The sequence below is a fragment of the Zingiber officinale genome, chromosome 6B, assembly GCF_018446385.1.
Source record: "Zingiber officinale cultivar Zhangliang chromosome 6B, Zo_v1.1, whole genome shotgun sequence".
Lineage (NCBI taxonomy): Eukaryota > Viridiplantae > Streptophyta > Magnoliopsida > Zingiberales > Zingiberaceae > Zingiber > Zingiber officinale.
The window spans coordinates 87,152,737-87,173,357 of NC_055996.1; the positions used below are offsets into that span (position 1 = coordinate 87,152,737).

General features: G+C 44.6%; 1 protein-coding gene across 1 annotated transcript; it reads left to right on the top strand.

The window, feature by feature from the left end:
- Window positions 1–18,916: 18,916 nt before the first annotated feature.
- LOC121991207 lies at window positions 18,917–20,248 on the top strand. The gene is made up of 2 exons (XM_042545224.1): window positions 18,917–19,538; window positions 19,749–20,248. Exons 1-2 carry the CDS (start codon window positions 18,917–18,919, stop codon window positions 20,246–20,248), a joined length of 1,122 nt encoding a protein of 373 aa, XP_042401158.1.
- The last annotated feature ends 373 nt before the right edge of the window (window positions 20,249–20,621 follow it).

Here is a 20,621-nt window from a genome sequence, read left to right on the forward strand (position 1 = left end):
GTTAATGCGCAGTGAGAAAAGGTGCATAGGGACTAGAGAATTATGCCCTGACTACCCAACGATTCGAACCCACGCTTTCAAGTAGCAAACTTCTACGTACTAACCGCTCCAGATAACCCCGTGGAACATAACAAGAGTTAAACAAGGCCAAGGCTAAGGCGACATCTCTCGAAGGATAGTAGGGTGACTTCCATGCCTGCATTAAGTAGTTGGAATTGCAAGACTTTTTTAGAAAAAACAATGAAGGAAGGCCTCGGCTGCATTAGAGATGATAAAGACCGAGTAGAAGACTCAGAAGGCGGAGATGGTCGCGATGAGGGCCAAGTTGGAGGCAGGAAAGGACGAGACTTGCAGGACTGGAGTACATGGCTTGAAGGATGATTTGGAAACCCAGAAGGGCAAGCTGGAGAGCAGTAGGAGGAGCTCAAAAGCTATTTAACTAGAGAAGAGGAGCGTTGGATCAATATAAGAAAAAATTTCTACGATAAGAGGACTCTTATGATATGCTCGACAGTCATACCCTCAAAATGTTCAAGCATGAAATTGATGGTGCAGTTAAGCAGTTGCGAGAGACCTAACACCTACCCGCTGACTTGCCCCTAGACGCTATCAGCATGAACAAGGTCTATCAAAACTTTTTAAAGGAGGATCTTACTTACTAGCATTAGCTTTAATTGATGGCTCATTTTTTTTTTGATAATCTTGGAACAATGTGTTTAACCAACTTTTGGAATGAAATGGAAAACTTTACCATTTTTTATTTTATTTAAATTATTTTTGTTGATCTTGTGTCAAGTCAAGGGTCAGGGGGCTCCAAGTATGATGGGACTCAATATATGTCAAGTGACTTGAATTTCATGGGAACGAAGTGAAAATATTTTTTTAAAAAATATTATGCTCATCTCAAAACAATAAGACCATACATGTAAAATACATAATCATAAATCAAGACAAGTTTATGAATATTAACTTTCTTATGACATTTAGAGGAAAATGCATCAACTAGCAAGTTTCACAAGACTTATCTCTATTAACACCCACGCGAAGTTGTCTTCAAGACTACTTTGCAAGCCATAAGTTACCTATTTGCTTGTACTAGCCATATTAAGGAGACAACGCAAGACAAGAGAGGGCCAGCAAAATCAAGAGAAATCAATAGCAGAAGGTTGAGCTGGCGACAAAAAAGAGGAACTGTGTCACAAAGATTAGCCGAAGACACATGAAGGAAGCCGACAACACACAAAGGAACTGACAATATACGAAAGGTCCAACCAAACCTTTTGGCCAGCAACACAAGGTGGTTGGCTGAAGAAGAAGTTGGTGGCACCAAAGGGACATCGACTCATGGAGGTTGGCAGCACAATAGGAATAAGAGAGGACGAATAATAAAACTCTTAAACTCTAGCTCAATAGAGAGGTCTTTTATATCTCTTTATAAAAGCTTGAGGTTCAATCCTAAGCCCAAGCACACATCACACATGTTGTTTCAATTTGCTTGTAAGAAGCGTGAACATAAAATCCAAACTCATGTCACACGGATAGACCCAACTTGCCTACAAGAGTGTGACCCATTAGCGCTTCCACCACGACATATACTTTTCATATTTACCTTTCACATGGTCCAACTAGACTTAATCTCTTTCTTTTTGAGAATTTTATTATTTCACTTATTTTTAATTTTTAAGACATACTCAATAGTGTGTGTGACACAATTGGTTATCAGTTATGTTAGTCGTTCATTGATCCGGCAGTAAGGATGGGGGACCCCCTTTGTGGGGAGCCAATGACACATGGAGGTCAGAAGTCAAAAGGGTCAGCATGAGGCCCATCCGATCGGAGAAGTCGGGTCAACCGGCCGAACGGGTCCGGGCGGAATCAAAGACAACCCAACGGGGAGTCGGGTTTCCGACGCTCATGGTGAACAGGGTCGCCGGGCCGAGCGAGTAGCCCGCTCGGCCGAGGCGTAAAGCATCAATGCTGTGAAGGAACACTCTCAGCCGAGCACCCGGTCAGACCGATGGCTGTCGAGTGGATGGACGCTCGGCTCGGGGAAAAAGAAGACAAGGACAAAGGGACATTGGGGAACATCTTCTGACAACAGGCATGTACGACGACCAAGCCATATGCAGAATCCTACGACGGGATATTCTGCTGTCCCATCAGAGAGGTGCTCGGACTGTAGCAGTATGGTGTCAGGCATGCTCTTCTGGTAAGTCCATACTAAGGTATGGTAAAGGACACGTGTACACCTCGATAGGTGTGCATGAGCCTCCCCACAGCTCTATTTAAGAGCCCTCAGACTTCGCCGGAGGTACGCAATCTCTCATCTTTGGAGCCACTTCATCGTTTTCCTCTTGCTTGACTTGAGCGTCGAGGGTCGTCACCGGGAACCCCTTCCCGGCTCGACTTCTTTGCAGGTTCTCCGGAGATTCGTGCAGCCAGTCGAAGATAGCGGAGAGCGCCACGTCCCCAGCGTCCATCGACTCACTATTCGGACATGATCAAATTGGCGCCGTCTGTGGGAACGCACCTGCATCCGAGCGGAAGAGATGGACGAAGCTGGACGACCGCACACCGTGATGCTCTCCCAGGAGGAGCTCGACGCTCTAATTGAGGCAAGAGCAGCTAAGCTCATGGAGCAACAGAAACAAAAGGCGCAAGCCGAGCGAATGGAGCAACAAGCGACGTCAGCGTCAGGAGGCCGAGCGGAAGCACCGCCTGCCCTGGTTCCATTTCATCGGGCCCTATTCCGTACGCCTCCTGAAGCCGCACCAGCTAACCTTGATCGAGGATCTTCATCCGACGAGGCGCCCAGGCGAGACTACAGAAAAGGCAAGGCTCCCCGAACGGACGCCTCCCCCGAGCGGATCAATCGACAGTTTTCATAGGTCATCCTGCGAGACCCTCTGCCCAAGCATTATGTGCCCCCGGCGATCGGGGAATACAACGGAACCACCGACCCGGACGACCATCTAGGAAAGTTCGACAACACTGCTACACTACATCAATACATAGATGGAGTGAAATGCCGAGTGTTCCTCACCACCCTCTCGGGATCGGCGCAACGGTGGTTCCAGAGGCTGCTAGACGGATCCATCACCAGCTTTAAAGAGTTCCGCATCACTTTTCTCCATCATTTTGCGAGCAGTCGGCGTTACCAGAAGACCAGTATTAGTCTATTTTCCATCAAGCAAGAGAACAGGGAGCCGCTCCGAGCTTATATCCAACGATTCAATCGGGTGGCCATGGATATTCCAACGGCCACCTCAGAAACAATGATGAATGCGTTCACGCAAGGCCTTGTGGACGGTGACTTCTTCCGTTCACTTATTCGAAAGCCGCCCCGAGACTATGATCATATGTTACACCGGGCCAATGAGTACATTAATGTGGAGAAAGCACAGGCGGCCAAAAGAAAAGAAGCTCCAATTGAGCGGCTAGCCCATGCCGAGCAGAAGCCGCTCACTGGCCACCAGCCGCCCAGAGGACCGTGCACCGAAGCAGTCCGCCCTCACCACGCAAGGCCCCATGCCATCCAAGAGGTAGCTGCCGAGCGACCCAAACCAAAAAAGAAGGTATGGACCCCCATGTTTTGCTCGTTCCACCGAACCGACACGCATAACACCCGAGATTGCCGAAGTCTTCCCCTGATCGCCCACCCCGCTCCCCGGAGTGGTTGTCGTCGATCGCCATCATCCGACAGGCGACAACGACACCATGAAGCCGATCGGCAGCTATCCCGAAAGTCTCCCGAGCGGTATCATCCTCAGGGGCACAAGGACAATCCCCGGGTATCTAAGGAGCGGCCTAGGCCATCCACACGGGAGGAAGAAAATAGAAGCAACACGTCCCGGGGCGAAATCAACATCATCTCTAGCGGACCGACCAGAGGCGACTCCAACAGAGCAACGAAGGCGAGTGTCAGGCAGCTCAAGATCCATGCGGTCGGCTGCAGTCAAGAGCGGGCGAGCGGGCCCGAAATCAGCTTCGGGCCCAGGGACCTTGAGGGAGTCGAAGTGCCACATGACGACGCCCTCATCATCAAAGCGGTAATAGCTAACTATACTATTCACCGCATTTTCATCGATACAGGCAGCTCGGTCAACATTATATTTAAAAAGGCTTTCGACCAACTGCAAATTGATCGAACTGAGTTGCTGCCCATGACAACCCCCCTCTACGGGTTTACGGGCAATGAAGTTCTACCGGTCAGACAGGTCTGACTAGATATTTCATTGGGAGAAGAGCCGCTCAGAAGGACATGGACTGCCAACTTCGTCATGGTCGACTCTCCCTCAGCATACAATGTTATCCTGGGGCGACCAACGCTCAGTGAATTTCGAGCGGCCGTCTCCACCTTCTACCAGAAAATTAAGTTCCCGGTTGAAGATAAAGTTGGAGAAGTGCGAGGAGACCAGCTGGCGGCTCGGCGATGCTACGTCGAAATGGTTCGAGCCGAAGCTAATTCCGCGCGGAAGACGCCACGGATCGAGGTGAACGCCATAACCGAAAAACCACCCTCTTTGGTTTATGAAGAAAAAGAAGAGGTACAGATCCACCCGACCCGATCGGAGGCGACCACATTCATTGCGGCCGATCTAGAGGCAAGCTAGAAAAAGGAGGTGATCAAGTGTCTCCATAGAAATTGCGATGTCTTCGTTTGGTCGACGCATGAGTTGCCGGGAATTTCACCAAGTATAGCACAGCATGAGCTTCACGTCCGACCGGACGCTTTGCCGGTGAAGCAAAGGAAGAGGGACTTTAGCGCCGAACAAAACGCCATCATCCGAGCGGAGGTCGAGAAGCTCCTGGAGGCCGGCCATATAAGGGAGGTCCAGTTCCCGAGCTGGCTCGCAAATGTAGTGCTAGTCTCCAAGCCGGGCAACAAGTGGAGGGTTTGCATCGATTTCCAGGATCTCAACAAAGCATGCCCGAAGGATTTTTACCCTCTGCCCCGGATTGATCAACTGGTAGACTCCACAGCCAGGTGCGAGCTGATATGCATGCTAGACGCCTATCAGGGCTACCATCAGGTGCCGCTCGCCCGAGAAGATCAAGAGAAGGTCAGCTTCGTCACAACCGATGACACATACTGTTACAATGTAATGCCGTTCGGACTGAAGAACGCGGGAGCAACCTACCAGCGCTTGATGAACAAAGTATTCAAGGAGCAAATCGGACGCAATTTAGAAGTGTACGTGGATGATATTCTCATCAAGTCCGTCCGAGCGGCTGATCTTTTTACGGACATGGAGGAGACCTTTCAAACGCTGAGGAGGTATAGAGTCAAGCCGAACCCTCAGAAATGTTTGTTCGGAGCAAAAGGCGGGCGTTTCTTGGGCTATATAGTGACCGAGCGGGGCATAGAGGCAAATCCCAGCAAGGTAAAAGCGTTGCAAGATATGCCGCCCCCAAGAAATCTAAGGGAAGTACAGCGCCTGACCGGGCGGATAACTGCATTGTCAAGATTCATCTCTAAGACTGCCGACCGGAGTCTCCCTTTTTTCAAGATCCTACGCAAAGCTACTAAGTTTCATTGGGATGAGGAATGCGATCGGGCGTTTGAAGAGCTGAAGACATACCTGAACTGCTTGCTCGTGTTAGCCAAGCCAGCTGTAGGTGAGCCGCTCTGTATTTATTTATCTTCAACTGAGCGGACAGTAGGTTCGGCATTAGTGAGGACGAGCGATGAAGAACAACCCGTGACTTCTTGAGTCATATTCTAAAAGATGCTGAATCTCGCTACACTGGGCTCGAGAAGCTGGCTTTTGCTTTGGTCCTCGCCGCCCGGAGACTTCGTCCTTATTTCCTAGCACATACAATCATCGTCCTGACAAATAGCCTATTGGAAAGAGTACTGCTGAACCCAGAAGCGTCCATACGGCTCATCAAATGGACAACGGAGTTAACTGAATTTGACATTCAGTATCAACCCCGTTCGACAATAAAGGTGCAGTGCTTAGCAGATTTTGTTACCGAAGTGCAAAATCCCAAGCCCGAAGCTATATGGAAAATATTTGTGGATAGATCGTCCACTCGGCTTTGAAGCGGAATTGGTGTGCTATTACTCTCCCCCCAAGAAGAACGGATGCACCTATCCGTCCGGCTGAACTACAGAGCCACAAATAATGAAGCGGAGTATGAGGCCCTCATAGCCGGCTTGCAGGCAGCTCGGCATGTAGGGGTCGGTCGGGTGACAATCCATTCAGACTCTCAGCTGGCCGCTTAGCAACTCTCGGGCACTTTTGAGATTAACAACGCTTGGCTCAAGCTCTACGCTGAGGCCTTTGAAAAGCTCAGGACCCACTTCAGAGAAGTCATTATCCAGAAGATACCCCGAGCAGAGAACCAGGCGGCAGATGAGTTAGCCAAGCTCGCAAGTTCAATATCACCGGTCATCATCCAGCAGCCAATTGAGCAAGTATCCTTGGTGGCGCACATTGACCGTATGGAGGGCCTTACATTCCCCAGCGATTGGAGGACAACCATTATGGAGTTTCTGCGCTCAGGCGCGACACCGTCCGATCGGGAGGAAGCCCAGCTATTGAGAAGGAGAGCTGGTCAGTTCACGCTCGTTGGAGACCAACTCTACAAGAAGGCTTTCTCCCGCCCACTTTTGAAATGTGTAAGCTCGGAGGACGCGGAGTATATCCTACAGGAGGTGCACCAAGGATCTTGCGGAGGTCATCCGGGCGGACGATCGCTGGCTAAGAAGATCCTGCTGGTCGGGTACTTCTGGCCAACCCTGCAAGCAGACGCCGCTCGGACCGTCGCGACGTGCCTCTCCTTCCAGAAGTACCACAATGTCTCCCACCAACCGGCGGAAGAGATGAAAGCATCTACAGTATCCTGTCCATTCGATCAGTGGGGAATGTATATCGTAGGTCCGTTCCCTATGGCGACCGGTCAGCGGAAGTTTCTACTAGTGGCGGTCGACTACTTTTCCAAATGGGTGGAGGCCGAGCCACTGGCCAAGATCACCGAGCAGATGGTCAAAAGGTTTATCTGGCAGCATATAATTTGTCAGTTCGGCATTCCTCGCCGGCTCATATCTGATAACGGGCGACAGTTCGTCGGGAAGCAGCTCAAAGAATGGTGCAAAAGTTATGGCATCGAACAACACTTCATGTCCGTGGCGTACCCCCAAAGAAATGGTCAAGCCGAAGTAGCCAACAGGGAGATCCTTCGCATTCTTCGGGCTCGGCTCGACCATATGGGAGGAAGCTGGGTGGACGAGCTGCTGGGCGTCCTATGGGCTATCCGCACGACGCCAAAGGAGGGAACAGGCATCACGCAATTCCATTTAGTGTATGGAGGCGAAGCAGTTATCCCAATTGAAGTCGGCGTAGCGTCCGTCCGGATCTAGAACTATGATGATGACAATGCTGAGCGGAGGAACATGGAGTTGGACTTGATCGACGAAGAGCGAGCCAAGGCGTCCGTCCGGCTGATGGCGTACCGGCAGAGAATGAAGCAAAACTACAACCGACGCGTGGTCCCTAGAGCATTCCAGGTCGGCGACCTAGTGTGGAAGGAAGTAAAGCCGGTCGGAGACGTTGGCAAGCTGGAGGCTCCTTGGGCGGGCCCCTTCAAAGTCATCGAAAAGCTCCGCTCGGGTGCCTATTATTTGGAGGATGAAGACGGACGACAGCTGGATCGACCGTGGAGCGCAAATCATCTCCAGCCGTACCGAGCTGGGTGAAAGGTGCGCCAATGTAATGTATGCTGTATACTTTCCATTCGGCTGTATACTTGAAATGCAGGAGTAAAAAATCGGAAAATTAGCACAAGTATAGGGCATCGTAAGCCGGCCGGAAGACCGTCGAGCTCTGACGTTAAATATCGAGAGTCGAACCGGCGACTATAAACCCTCCGGCCGGAAGACCGTCGAGCTCCGACGTTAAATATCGAGAGTCGAACCGGCGACTATAAATCCTCCGGCCGGAAGACCGTCGAGCTCCAACGTTAAATATCGAGAGTCGAACCGACGACTATAAACTAGACCCGACCCCGGGCCGGGTCTGGCCCGGACCCGGCCCGGGCCCGTAACCGGGTCAACGGGCCGGTTGCCCGTTGACCCGGTTCGCCGGGTCGAACCGGAACCGGCCCGGCAAGTTGCCGGGCCGGTTCCGGTTCATTGGATGTAAAACCGGCGAACCGCCGGTTAACCGGCGGGTTGAACCGGCGGTTCAGCCGCAATTTTTTTTTTTTTAAACGGCTTGAACCGCCGGTTAACCGGCGGTTCATAGCCGTTGGAACCGCCGGTTAACCGGCGGTTCGTAGCCGTTGGGAGGGTTTTTTAGGTATTTGACCGTTTTTTGATCAATGGCTATGATTTAGTGTCCGTTACTATCAAAACTCTATAAATAGAGAGCTTATTTCATCATTTTTCACACACATCTTCTCTACTCTTAATCTCATTTTCGTATTCTCTAATCTCTACACGCTTTCGTTTTCAATTTTCAATTACAATGGAAGGAGGCCGCGGAGGTGCATCATCTCGAGCTCGCAAGGAGCAATTACAATGGAGGAGGACCCCAACATTCAATCCACCGATGATGAGATCGAGCATCTTCCGAATCCGACACCCGACACACAAGGAAGTACCGATGCAATTACTTCTAAGGTTCGGGAACTTCCTCCTCTAAAATCTTCTATTTTTACTAAACATTTTGAGAAGGTCACTCTTCCGTCGGGAGAAATGCGTGCAAAATGTAAGCACTGCAATGCTTCCTACAAATTCCAAGCCGGCGGCGGCTATGGGTCGTTGAAACGACATGTAGAAACGAAGCACCCGACGGAATATGGACTCGACCGTTCTCAAACACAATTATCAAGATTTTCTTCAACTAGCGGTAGTACCGATTCCGGTTTATTTTATATTCGGATAATAAATTAAGAGAATCATTAGCTAAATTTGTTTCGTAGAACATCTTTCTTTTAGTTTTGGATCTAAATGCACATTTGAAGATTTTGTAAAGAATCTCTTAATCCATGTGCTAAACGTGTTCCTAGGACTACACTTACTGTACAATTAAAAATTAGTAAAACAAGGAAAAAGAATTTAATTGATGAATTTAGTAAATTAGATAATAAAGTTTCTTTATATTTCGATATTTGGAGTGATCATTGGCAAACACATTCGTATATGGGTGTGACTTGCCATTGGATCGATAACTCTTGGAACCTCCAAAAAAGATTATTAGCTTATAGAGTTTTTGATGAATCACATAATGCTCATAATATCGCACAATTATTATGTTTAATTTTAGAAGAATATGGTTTAACTCATAAAATATTTTCAATATCATTAGATAATGCTAGTTCTAATACCGCTTGTATAGATGATCTAAAATTTGTTTGTCAACCTATTATTGGAGGTTTATTTTTTCATATTCGTTGTGTATGCCATGTTTTAAATTTATGTGTTCAAGATGGTTTAAAAATTTTAGAAAGTTATATTAAACCAATTAGAATTGCAATTTCTTATTTATGGTCTCATCCATCTATAATGAAACAATGGGGTAGGTTTTGTAAAATTAATGGAATGAGACCTAAAAATTTCACGTGATGTACCAACACGTTGGAATTCAACATACCAATTATTACAAGATTCATTTCAATATAAAGAATTATTATGTTCATTTTTGCACAAAACACTAATGCTAATATATATTTATTTTCACAACAATGGAATATTTGTAGTAGTATTTGTGAAATTTTAAAAGTATTTAATGATGCAACCGAACAACTTTCCTGTGTTTATTATCCCGCTCAATTAGTTTTAGAAAATTTTTCTAATATAGTATTAGTTTTAAATGAACATATTAATAATGAATCTTTATCTCCTTGCATCTTAGCTATGAAAACTAAATGGGAAAAATATTTTTATTTAATTCCTGAAATTTATTTAATTGCATTTGCTTTAGATCCTAGATTTAAATTAGAAGTTTTACAAGAAATGTTAACTTTATATTATGATGCTTTAATTCCAATTAAAGATTCTTCTTCCCCTGATCCAGCTAATATTATATATAATGTTAGAATTTATTTATATGATATTTATAATCAATATTATGCAAAATATGGAACACAAATTAATATTTCTGAAATTCAACAAACTACTAATAGTAATTTAAAACTTACAAAAGCACAACTCTTATTAAAAGAACGGACAAAACGTCCACGGGGATCCTCAAGTTCCACACAGGAATTTGAGAATTATTTTACGACTTCTTTTGATTTTAATGAAGCAGATAGCGAAAACTTCGATATCTTAAAGTGGTGGTCACAGAAGGCTCAAAGCTTTCCCGTTCTCTCCGTGATCGCAAAAGAAATTTTAGCTTGTCCGGTGTCAACTGTTGCTGTGGAGCAGACGTTCAGTGCCGGTGGCAACATATTAGATGAACGACGATCAACTTTGTCTCCCGACTCATTGGAAGCCCAAGCATTACTGGACGATTGGACCAGAGCGGAGAAAAGAATCCAAGGAATGCAACTTTCAGATGACGAAGTTGAAGATTTTGATACTGAAGGAACAAATACGACAGGAACAGAAAATGGAAGTGAATGAAAATGTAAAAGGATAAAAATGTAAAAGAACTACGTGGGCTTTGATTCCCCTAAAGGGATACGTAGGCAACTTAAATAAGTGCAAGCCCTTTTTTTAATAAATTTTAATTTCTAATTTTTAATGTTTAATGTTTAATTTTTAATTTTTATTAACATATTAATCTTGAACCGTGACGAACCGTGACGAACCGTGAACCGAACCGTGAACCGGCGGTTCTGAACCGTGAACCGTAACCGTCTTGGGCGGTTAAGGTTAAGGGTCGACCTGCCTGGAATCGTCGAACCGGCGGTTCTGAACCGTCGAACCGTCGGTTCCGAACCGTGGTCAGGTCTACTATAAACCCTCCGGCCGGAAGACCGTCGAGCTCCGACGTTAAATATCGAGAGTCAAACCGACGACTATAAACCCTCCGGCCGTAAGACCGTCGAGCTCCGACGTTAAATATCGAGAGTCAAACCGGCGACTATAAACCCTCCGGCCGGAAGACCGTCGAGCTCCGACGTTAAATATCGAGAGTCGAACCGGCGACTATAAACCCTCCGGCCGGAAGACCGTCGAGCTCCGACGTTAAATATCGAAGAGTCGAACCGGCGACTATAAACCCTCCGGTTGGAACGAAAGACGCTTGAAGATAAGCGGCAAGGGAAAGTAGGGACAAGTCGCATGCCACCTATGCCCGCTCGGGAGGCCTAGTCGACCGAGTTGTGTGTCATAGGCCCCGATCAATCACCCACAAGCATGTAAAGTAAAAACGAAGTTGCACAAAGATAAATTTTTCATTGAAATTAGAGAAAGCAAGGTCGAGCGGCCTAAGTACAAAAAGGAAAGGTTGTGCCCGAACGACCGAATTACATAGAGACTTCTATTCCAAAAAATCATAAAGGTCCTTAGGGATGGTGCTAAGGAGCGCCGCATAGTCTTGGGTCGGGATGCTGGCGGAGTCAGGGAGCCGACCCTTGGACTTCAGATAGTCCGTTGTGGCGGTGATGGCAAGGTCAAAGGCATTATACATCCGCTCGCACACTTTTTCAGAAAATTAGGTCGAGCGGATGTGTTTCAGCCTCAGGGCTGCGACTCGGCCGGGTTCCGCCTCCTGGTACTCCTTGAAGGTTGCTTGGGAAGCTTCAAGAGCTTCCTATAAATTCTTCAGCTCATCCTTATGTTTGATGGCTTCGCCCGAGCGGCTCGCCTTCTCGCCATCCAGCTGCTCCATCAGCTCTTTGACCCATTGCTCCAGACCCCTCGCCTCGACGTTTTTCTTCTCCAGATCGGAGATGACCGTCTTCTTCCGATCGGTGGCAAGGCTTATTTTTCGGTCAAGTGATTTGACCTGTCATTCGAGTTCGGCCAGAGTATGGGCCTGACCGACCGTCTTCTTTTGCTCAGCCGCCAACAGATCTTGGGTCTTCTTGAGCTCTTTCTGCAGCTCGACGTATGAAGGACCCTAGGAAGGCGCGCCGCCCGAACTCCTTAGCTTCTTTAACTCTTCGTCCACCATGGCCAGACGATTGGAGACAACGATCTCCTCTACCCATCTCTGGCATGAATAGGAATGTTAATAGCCGATCGGAATTATGGCATAAAAAACTTCGGAAGAAAACACACTTACCCTAGTGGCCTGCTGCATGTGGCTATTGGCCAGATTGCCGAGTGGAATCATCGCGACACGCGCCCGAGCGTCGGCCCACATCTTGGCTAGGGGCCCCTTCATGGTGATCATGTGCTCAGGCGCGGTTGGCCGATTGGACTCGGGCATCAACTCTTCGGTGGGGAGATGCAGGGAGACCCTGATGGTACGGTGCCGACCGGGAGTCGTCTGAGCGGAAGCTGGGGAAGGATCGGAGGCTGGTGTAGAAAACTGGGACAAAATCGCCGAACGTTGGACTTGGCGGGAAGAGGGTGGAAGGGCGCTGACAGGTATGGCCTCGAGGGGGTCCGCGGACGCGTCCAGGTGGGATGGGGTCCGATCGGACGAGATCGCCTCAACCGCTGGGGCTTTGCCACGAGAATCGGCGGTGGTCCGTTCGGATGGCTGGACCGCGGAAGTGGCCGATCGGAGTGGTGTATCCGTTCAGCACCTCTTTTGTCGGAGAGGGTGCTCTTCCTCCTGACCAGAACCTTCCTCCCGGACGGAAGGCCCTCGACCAGAAGTTGTGCCAACCGCTGGCTCCGGGAGAGAAGCCTGAGCGGCCGACTCCTCGTGGGTCTCGCTCTCCCCTTCATGTGAGCCGACCGACTCAATGCCAAGCGACTCCATCTCCTTGGCAGCTGCGGCCTCGAGCGCTGCCGCTTTCCTCTTCAAAATCCCGGCCATCACGGACTCCATGACAATGTCCGCTGCAAAGGAAAAAGAAGAAAATCAGTTAGCAATCAAGGCGAATGCACAAGTAAAATTCTTACCGAAGCCGCTCGGGAGGGGAGTCCGGATTGGACTCAGACCAAATATGTACATCACCCCTTCGGGTAAGAACTTGTTGATGTCAAACTTCAAACCGGCTAGCATGTTGGCAGCGTGAAGATAGTTCGGTCGGGTCTTGAACCTCTTTAGCTCAGGGGAGGTTGGCGGTCCGATCTGCCACTGGGTTCGGAAGGAGGCCCGCTCGGGAAGACGAAGATAGAAGTAGTACTCTTTCCAATGTTTATTGGAAGAGGGCAGTTTATTAAAGAAGACTAAACCGGGCCGAGCCTGGAACATGTAAGTACCCAGCTCGGACTGTTTAGGATAATAAAAATAGTAGAAGACCTCCGGTCGGAGGGGAATATTGTGGATTTTAAACAAGACAACAACGCCACATAGAAGGCGGAAGGTGTTAGGGACTAAGCTTCCGAGCGGAATGCCGAAAAAATTATAAACTTCTACGATAAAGGGATGGATTGGAAAGCGCAGACCGGCTATGAACTGGTCGCGGAAAACACAGAAAGCTCCGCGCGACGGTTTGTGCGGCCGAGCGAAGGGGGAGGGTAAGATAAGTTCAAAATCAGAGGGGATGTCAAAATTGTCCATCAGAATATCGACGTCGCGCCGATCGAAGCTCGACTCCATGGTGGTATACCATGGGCCGAGGGCTGGGTCTTGAGGCTGAGAGGAACTGGCCATTGTCCGAACAGGCGAAACCACAAAAGGCGAAGAAAGGCAGATGATAGAAGGAAGAAGATGACAAACGAAACAGTGCCCAGAGGACCAAAACTCGGGAAAGAAACACAAAGAAAACACAAGAACCAAAGATAGAAAAGAAGAAGAACCTTACAGAGAAGAATGAAGATCGACAAGGAACACGGAATCGCCGGAAAAAGAAGAACCGAAGCTGCCGGAGCACTGAAGCACCAAATGAGGTTACATAGCACGAGAAGGCACAAATGCGGCGAGGAGGGGGAGAAGGAGAAGGCTTTATAGGGTTGAGCCCGAGCGGTCGCCACCGTCGGATGCAGGTCACGGGAACCGAAGCACGCATAGGGTCATCCATTTTAAACCGCCTCGGTCTCGTCGCCCGTGACGCCGCCGCCGTACGATGACGGCAGCAGTGCCACGTGGCATTCGACCACTGGAATGCATTTAATGAGTGCCTTCACGAGGCACAGAGCGCATGCCCAGCCTTAATGTTGAAGATTGGCGCAAATTTCGGAGAGATCCGAGGAATGTTGGCGTTGACTAAGGTGATAGCTATCCCCGTGGGGGTCGAGCGGAGGATAGTTACACAAAGACGCCGTTCGGCGTGACTGGTGGTCCAGTCAATCGGACTAATCACCTCCTTCGACTAGACTTGAAGGGGAGGCAAGTGATCCGGCAGTAAGGATGGGGGACCCCCTTTGTGGGGAGCTAATGACACGTGGAGGTCAGAAGTCAAAAGGGTCAGCATGAGGCCCATCTGATCGGAGAAGTCGGGTCAACCGGCCGAACGGGTCCGGGCGGAATCAAAGACAACCCGACGGGGAGTCGGGTTTCCGACGCTCATGGTGAACAGGATCGCCGTCCCGAGCGGGTAGCCCGCTCGGCCGAGGCGTAAAGCATCAATGCTGTGAAGGAACACTCTCAGCCGAGCACCCGGTCGGACCGATGGCTGCCGAGCAGATGGACGCTCGGCTCGGGGAAAAAGAAGACAAGGACAAAGGGACATTGGGGAACATCTTCTGACAACAGGCATGTACGACGACCAAGCCATACGCAGAATCCTACGATGGGATGTTCTGCTGTCCCATCAGAGAGGTGCTCGGACTGTAGCAGTATGGTGTCAGACATGCTCTTCTGGTAAGTCCATACTAAGGTATGGTAAAGGACACGTGTACACCTCGGTAGGTGTGCATGAGCCTCCCCACAGCTCTATATAAGAGCCCTCAGACTTCGCCGGAGGTACGCAATCTCTCATCTTTGGAGCCACTTCATCGTTTTCCTCTTGCCTGACTTGAGCGTCGGAGAGTCGTCGCCGGGAACCCCTTCCCGGCTCGACTTCTTTGCAGGTTTGCCGGAGATTCGTGCAGCCAGTCGAAGACAGCAGAGAGCGCCACGTCCCCAGCGTCCATCGACTCACCGTTCGGACAGGATCATTCATAATTAGAACATATTCTAAACCCTTCAATAATTACAATTATCAATGTGTCTATTCTTTTCACTCATCTTATACCTATTTGGTTAAGGACATAGTTTATGTGTCAATCCTTACTAGGCTGATTATGTCACATCTAATCCAAGTTGTAGTTTCTTGTCTTGTGGATTCAAATTATTCAAAAGCATATGTCCAAGAAGATCTTCTTCTTGACATGTTTGCTTTGATCAAAGACTTACAAGAGGCCATAAGATATACGTCTCCTTATGGAAGGTGTGGTCAATCCTCTTTTGGCTATTCAAACACCTTTAGACATATTAACTTATACCCAATCATCCCAAACCTATACCTCATAGGAGTTGTTTATCGTGATCATCTATCAATGAATTTGATATGTATTTACCGTGAGTTGTTTACTGCATAGATATTTTTGGTGGATCTATTCACTTTCTTGGACTTATTTTTTACAAAATCCCAACTATAAACAGATTTGGGATGTTTTTACTATGAGTCATTTGATGTTGATTATATAGATCATTCTTAGTGGATTTGTTCACCAAAATATACATTCTTACCAAAGTGCATATGCTCTCACTCCTCCATACCTCACAATTTCCTCTCTCTCCAATGTGATGTATGCTCTCGATCCTCACTTGCTCAAAATATACACTCATAATCGATGTTTGTTCAACTCTATAAAAATGCTTAATCCAAAGTTGACAAGATGCTTCCGACTACTCTATCCAAACCAGCCCTCTCCTCTAGTCTCTGCATCAGAATCTGCATGTATCGGGAGAGACTGCATGTAATTGAAGAGGTATATCTCGCTTGACGTATCACAGCCCACCTCGGGGTAGTATTGTAATATACCAAAATCATAGATAAGGATTTAAAATAATTAAAAGTTGATATAATTAAATTATTTTAAGTGAAATAAATATATTGGTCAGATAATATATCAAGAAATAAGATTTTATAAATTTATAGAATTTTATGTAATTTTTTCAGAATTTAAATGAGTTATTTTAAGTTTTAAGAGATATAAATGGGTCAGAGAAAAGTCTATTTAGAAATACCCAATTAAAGGAGGTGTTGATTGAGTATATAAAGTGAGGTTTGTTAATCAACCCCTAAGGGTATCTCCAATCCATCACCAAAACACCAAATTTGGTGTCAATTTGACACCAAATTACTCCAACCCATACACCAAAACCCATCCCAAATATGGTGATGTGAATAGTGCAACATCATATTTGGTGTTGCACTATTCACATCACCATATTTGGTGATGGAGAGATTTTTTTATTTTTATTTTTATTATATTATTATAAAATCAAATGTAATTAATTAATAATTATTATTTTCTTTTTCTTTATTTATAGTATAATTAAATGTAATTATTATTTATTATAAATTTAAATTAAGTGCATTTAATAGAATATTTAAATTTTATTATGTATATTTGTAAATATTTAATTTATTAAAATTATTATTTTAATTTTATTTAATATATTTTAATTATAATTACATTTATAAATTATCACTAATTTCATAAACATAATACAATAAAATATTAAAATTTTTGATATGCATAAATATACAATACATTACCCATTACATTGACATACAAAATAAAGATAGTAATGACATTAAATTAAAATATTACTAATACAAACTTAAAAACATAATTAACTAAGCTTAACAAACAAGTACATGGTACAAACGATACTAATAAAACACACATAAACTTAAAATTACTTTAATAATATTATAATACTAATATTCAGGAAGATCACTCCCCATTCCGCTAAAATAATTATGAAATTGCCCAAAAATATTCGTAGGATTCTGAGATTCTTAATCTTCACCTTGATATTGATTAAGTTGTGATCTTTCTCCCTGTATTTGAGATGTTTGAGATCCTTCTCCTTGATGTGCAACTGAATGAGATCCTTGTACTTGCATTCTCTTTTGCATAATTCTAATTTGCTCATTGCGAATATATTCACGCATCATCGGGTTAGAGATCGAGTTCAAATCTTTGAATAAAATTTTAGTTTCTTCCTTGTAAAGCATAGTATCTGCCATTTTTGTAGTAGCAGCAGTACTTGCATTCATTGCCTCAACAAGTTGAGCATTAATATTAATTACCTTTTCAATCTGTTCATCATTCTTTTTCTTCATTTTTGCTTTTTTCACCCCTGAAGGTCGTTTAATAGAACTACCACCGCTATCTGAATCAGTGATATTAAGATCAAAAGCAGACACACAAGGAGATGAAGGTGTATGAAATGCTTCCTCGGAGAATTGTTGTTCAGATGAACCAACATTAGCATTTTGTTGTCACGATTTCATGGATGCAGTATTCATAGTGTCAGTGCCAAATTTTTCAATATCTTTGAGAATATTCCAGACATGATCAAATTTGAAACCCTTTGTGTATTTTGGGTCTTCTGCAAATAACATTTTGGCACGAGTTAACTGCAAGAAAATAATTGAACATCAGTTATGAAGATAATAATATGTATTAATAAATTTAGACTTAGATTTTAAAATTTAGATAGTCTAAAATAAATATGAGCATAGTAACTTACAATATCTTGTTCCGATGCTCCACTAGGATTCAGATGTTCGATTTGTCGAATGCAACCTTTCATTTTGGATACTGAACTTAGCATAAGAAGCATTCTTTTTTGCAAAGATCTTAGCGGTCGACTATGATGCGCAAAATTTGGATCTGCATGAAACTCTTTCTCAACTCTTGCCCAGAATTGATCCTTCGATTGGTTGATCCCAATGATTGGATTTTGTGAAATATGAAGGTAAACATAACATAAGTGTTTATCTTCTTCAAATGAGTATGAAGCTTGTCGGGGGGTTGCACTCATTTTAGTAGAAGAGAAACCCTCACAAAAATTGTTGACATACAATGTGTTATACCAATATCTGGTAAGCCATTATATAGTGAAAAAATGTGAATATAAAATTATGCAAATTTTGATTCAGTGTCATGTCACGTCGTCTGCCAAACTTGTCCCGATGTTGCCATTGTTGTGTCACGTCATTTGTGCATATTTGTCCAAATGTGTTCATTGGTAGGTCACGTCATCTGGGCACACAAAAATATGTGTTCAATGCCAGGTCACGTCGCCTGCTAAACTTGTCCCGATATTGTCATTGTTGTGTCACGTCATCTGTGCATATTTGTCCAATGTGTTCATTGTTAGGTCACGTCATCTGGGCACACAAAAATGTGTGTTCAATGCCCGGTCACGTCGCCTGCTAAACTTGTCCCGATGTTGTCATTGTTGTGTCATGTCATCTGTGCATATTTGTCCAAATGTGTTTATTGTTAGGTCATGTCATCTGGGCACACACAAATATGTGTTCAATGCCCGGTTACGTCGCCTGCCAAACTTGTCCTGATGTTGTCATTGTTGTGTCACGTCATCTATGCATATTTGTCTAAATGTGTTCATTGTTAGGTCACGTCATCTGGGCACACAAAAATGTGTGTTTAATGCCCTGTCACGTCGCCTGCCAAACTTGTCCTGATGTTGTCATTGTTATGTCACGTCATCTGTGCATATTTGTCCAAATGTGTTCATTGTTAGGTCACATCATCTGGGCACACAAAAATGTGTTTTCAATGCCCGGTCATGTCGCTTGCTAAACTTGTCTCGATGTTGTCATTGTTGTGTCACGTCATCTGTGCATATTTGTCCAAATGTGTTTATAACATACATTATAAATACATACCCCATAAGCAACATGTACCTCATTCATTCAATTATCTCAGAAAATGGATAACAATATTGAAGGTTCATCAAATTTATCATCTTCAAGCTCTGATGATGATAACTATGCAGAAAGTTTTACTGTAAGGCAACAACTGATCGCTCAGGTGATTTCTACCAATAATCAAATTGCCTTAAATTATCTCAATGAAGGAAGCAACAAAAGCAGGCATCGAGGCTCAATTCCTGGTCATAAGATGATCAATCGTAATCGTGAAGCTGCTAATCGTAATCTATTCAATGATTATTTCGCCGAAAATGCATTGTATAATGATGCAATGTTTCGAAGAAGATTCAGAAAGGGACGGAATTTATTTATGCGTATCTGTGATACTGTTACTAATCATGACAACTATTTTATACAGAGAAGAGATGAGCTTGGAAGACTTGGTTTGTCAAGCTTGCAAAAAATAACAGCTGCATTTCAGATATTAGCATACGGTGTACCAGCAGATGCTACTGATGAGTACATTAAAATAGGGGAATCAACTGCTATTGAAAGTGTGAAACGATTTTGTCGTGCCGTTGTTGAAGTTTTTGGAGGGCAGTACCTACGATCTCCAAATGCTCACGATGTTGCTAGGCTACTTCATATTGGTGAGCTACGAGGTTTTCCAAGTATGTTAGGTAGCCTAGATTGCATGCATTGGAGATGACAAAATTGTCCAACAGCTTGGGCAGGACAATATTCTGGTCGTAGTGGAAAGCCAACAATTATTTTAGAAGCTGTAGCCGATTATGATCTGTGGATTTGGCATGCGTATTTTGGGTTGCCAGGATCGAACAATGATATTAATGTACTTGAGTCTTCTCATCTTTTTGCTAATCTTACTGCAGGTATTACAATTCCTGCTCATTATGTCATTCAAGGAAAAGAGTACAATATGGGTTACTATTTAGCTGATGATATATATCCAAAATGGTCAACACTTGTTCAAACGATTCATGCTCCACAAGGTCGAAAGAATAAATTATTTGCAATGAAGCAAGAAGCGTGTAGAAAGGATGTTGAGCGAGCATTTGGCGTGCTCCAATCATGCTTTGCAATTGTTGCAGGACCTTCACGTTTTTGGCAGAAAAATATTTTACATGATATACTGACATCATGTATTATTATGCATAATATGATAATTGAAGATGAACGTGATTTAAATGCACCAATCGTGGAACACTTTGAGGTGCTGACTCCAGATGTTGAGCCCGCAGGAGATGATGATACTCGATTTGAAGAGTTTTTAGCTCGATACAGACAAATCAAAGACAAAGAAGCTCATATTGCCCTTCGAAATGCATTAATTGAGCATTTATGGGAACAATATAGTAATTCTGAAAGTTAAAGTCTTGTAATATTGTATTTTCAATTAAGTATCCTTGTTTGGTTTAAATATAAAATAGTAAAATATTTTATCCTAATTGTGTGTGATTTTATAATATTTTTAAAATATATTTATGCCTGAGTAATTATATAATAAAATTAAAAATAAAAATTTTATATATATATATATATATATATATATATATATATATATATATATATTAATTAGTTGGATACTAAATTTTAAAAAATTTAAAATATCAAATATTAAGAAGTATTAATTTTAAATATAATAATTATCATATAAAAAAAATTAATAAGAATTATAGAATATTCTAAAGAATATTTCTTTTTGGTGTGATATGGTGATATGGGTTGGAGTTGAAATAGTGTTT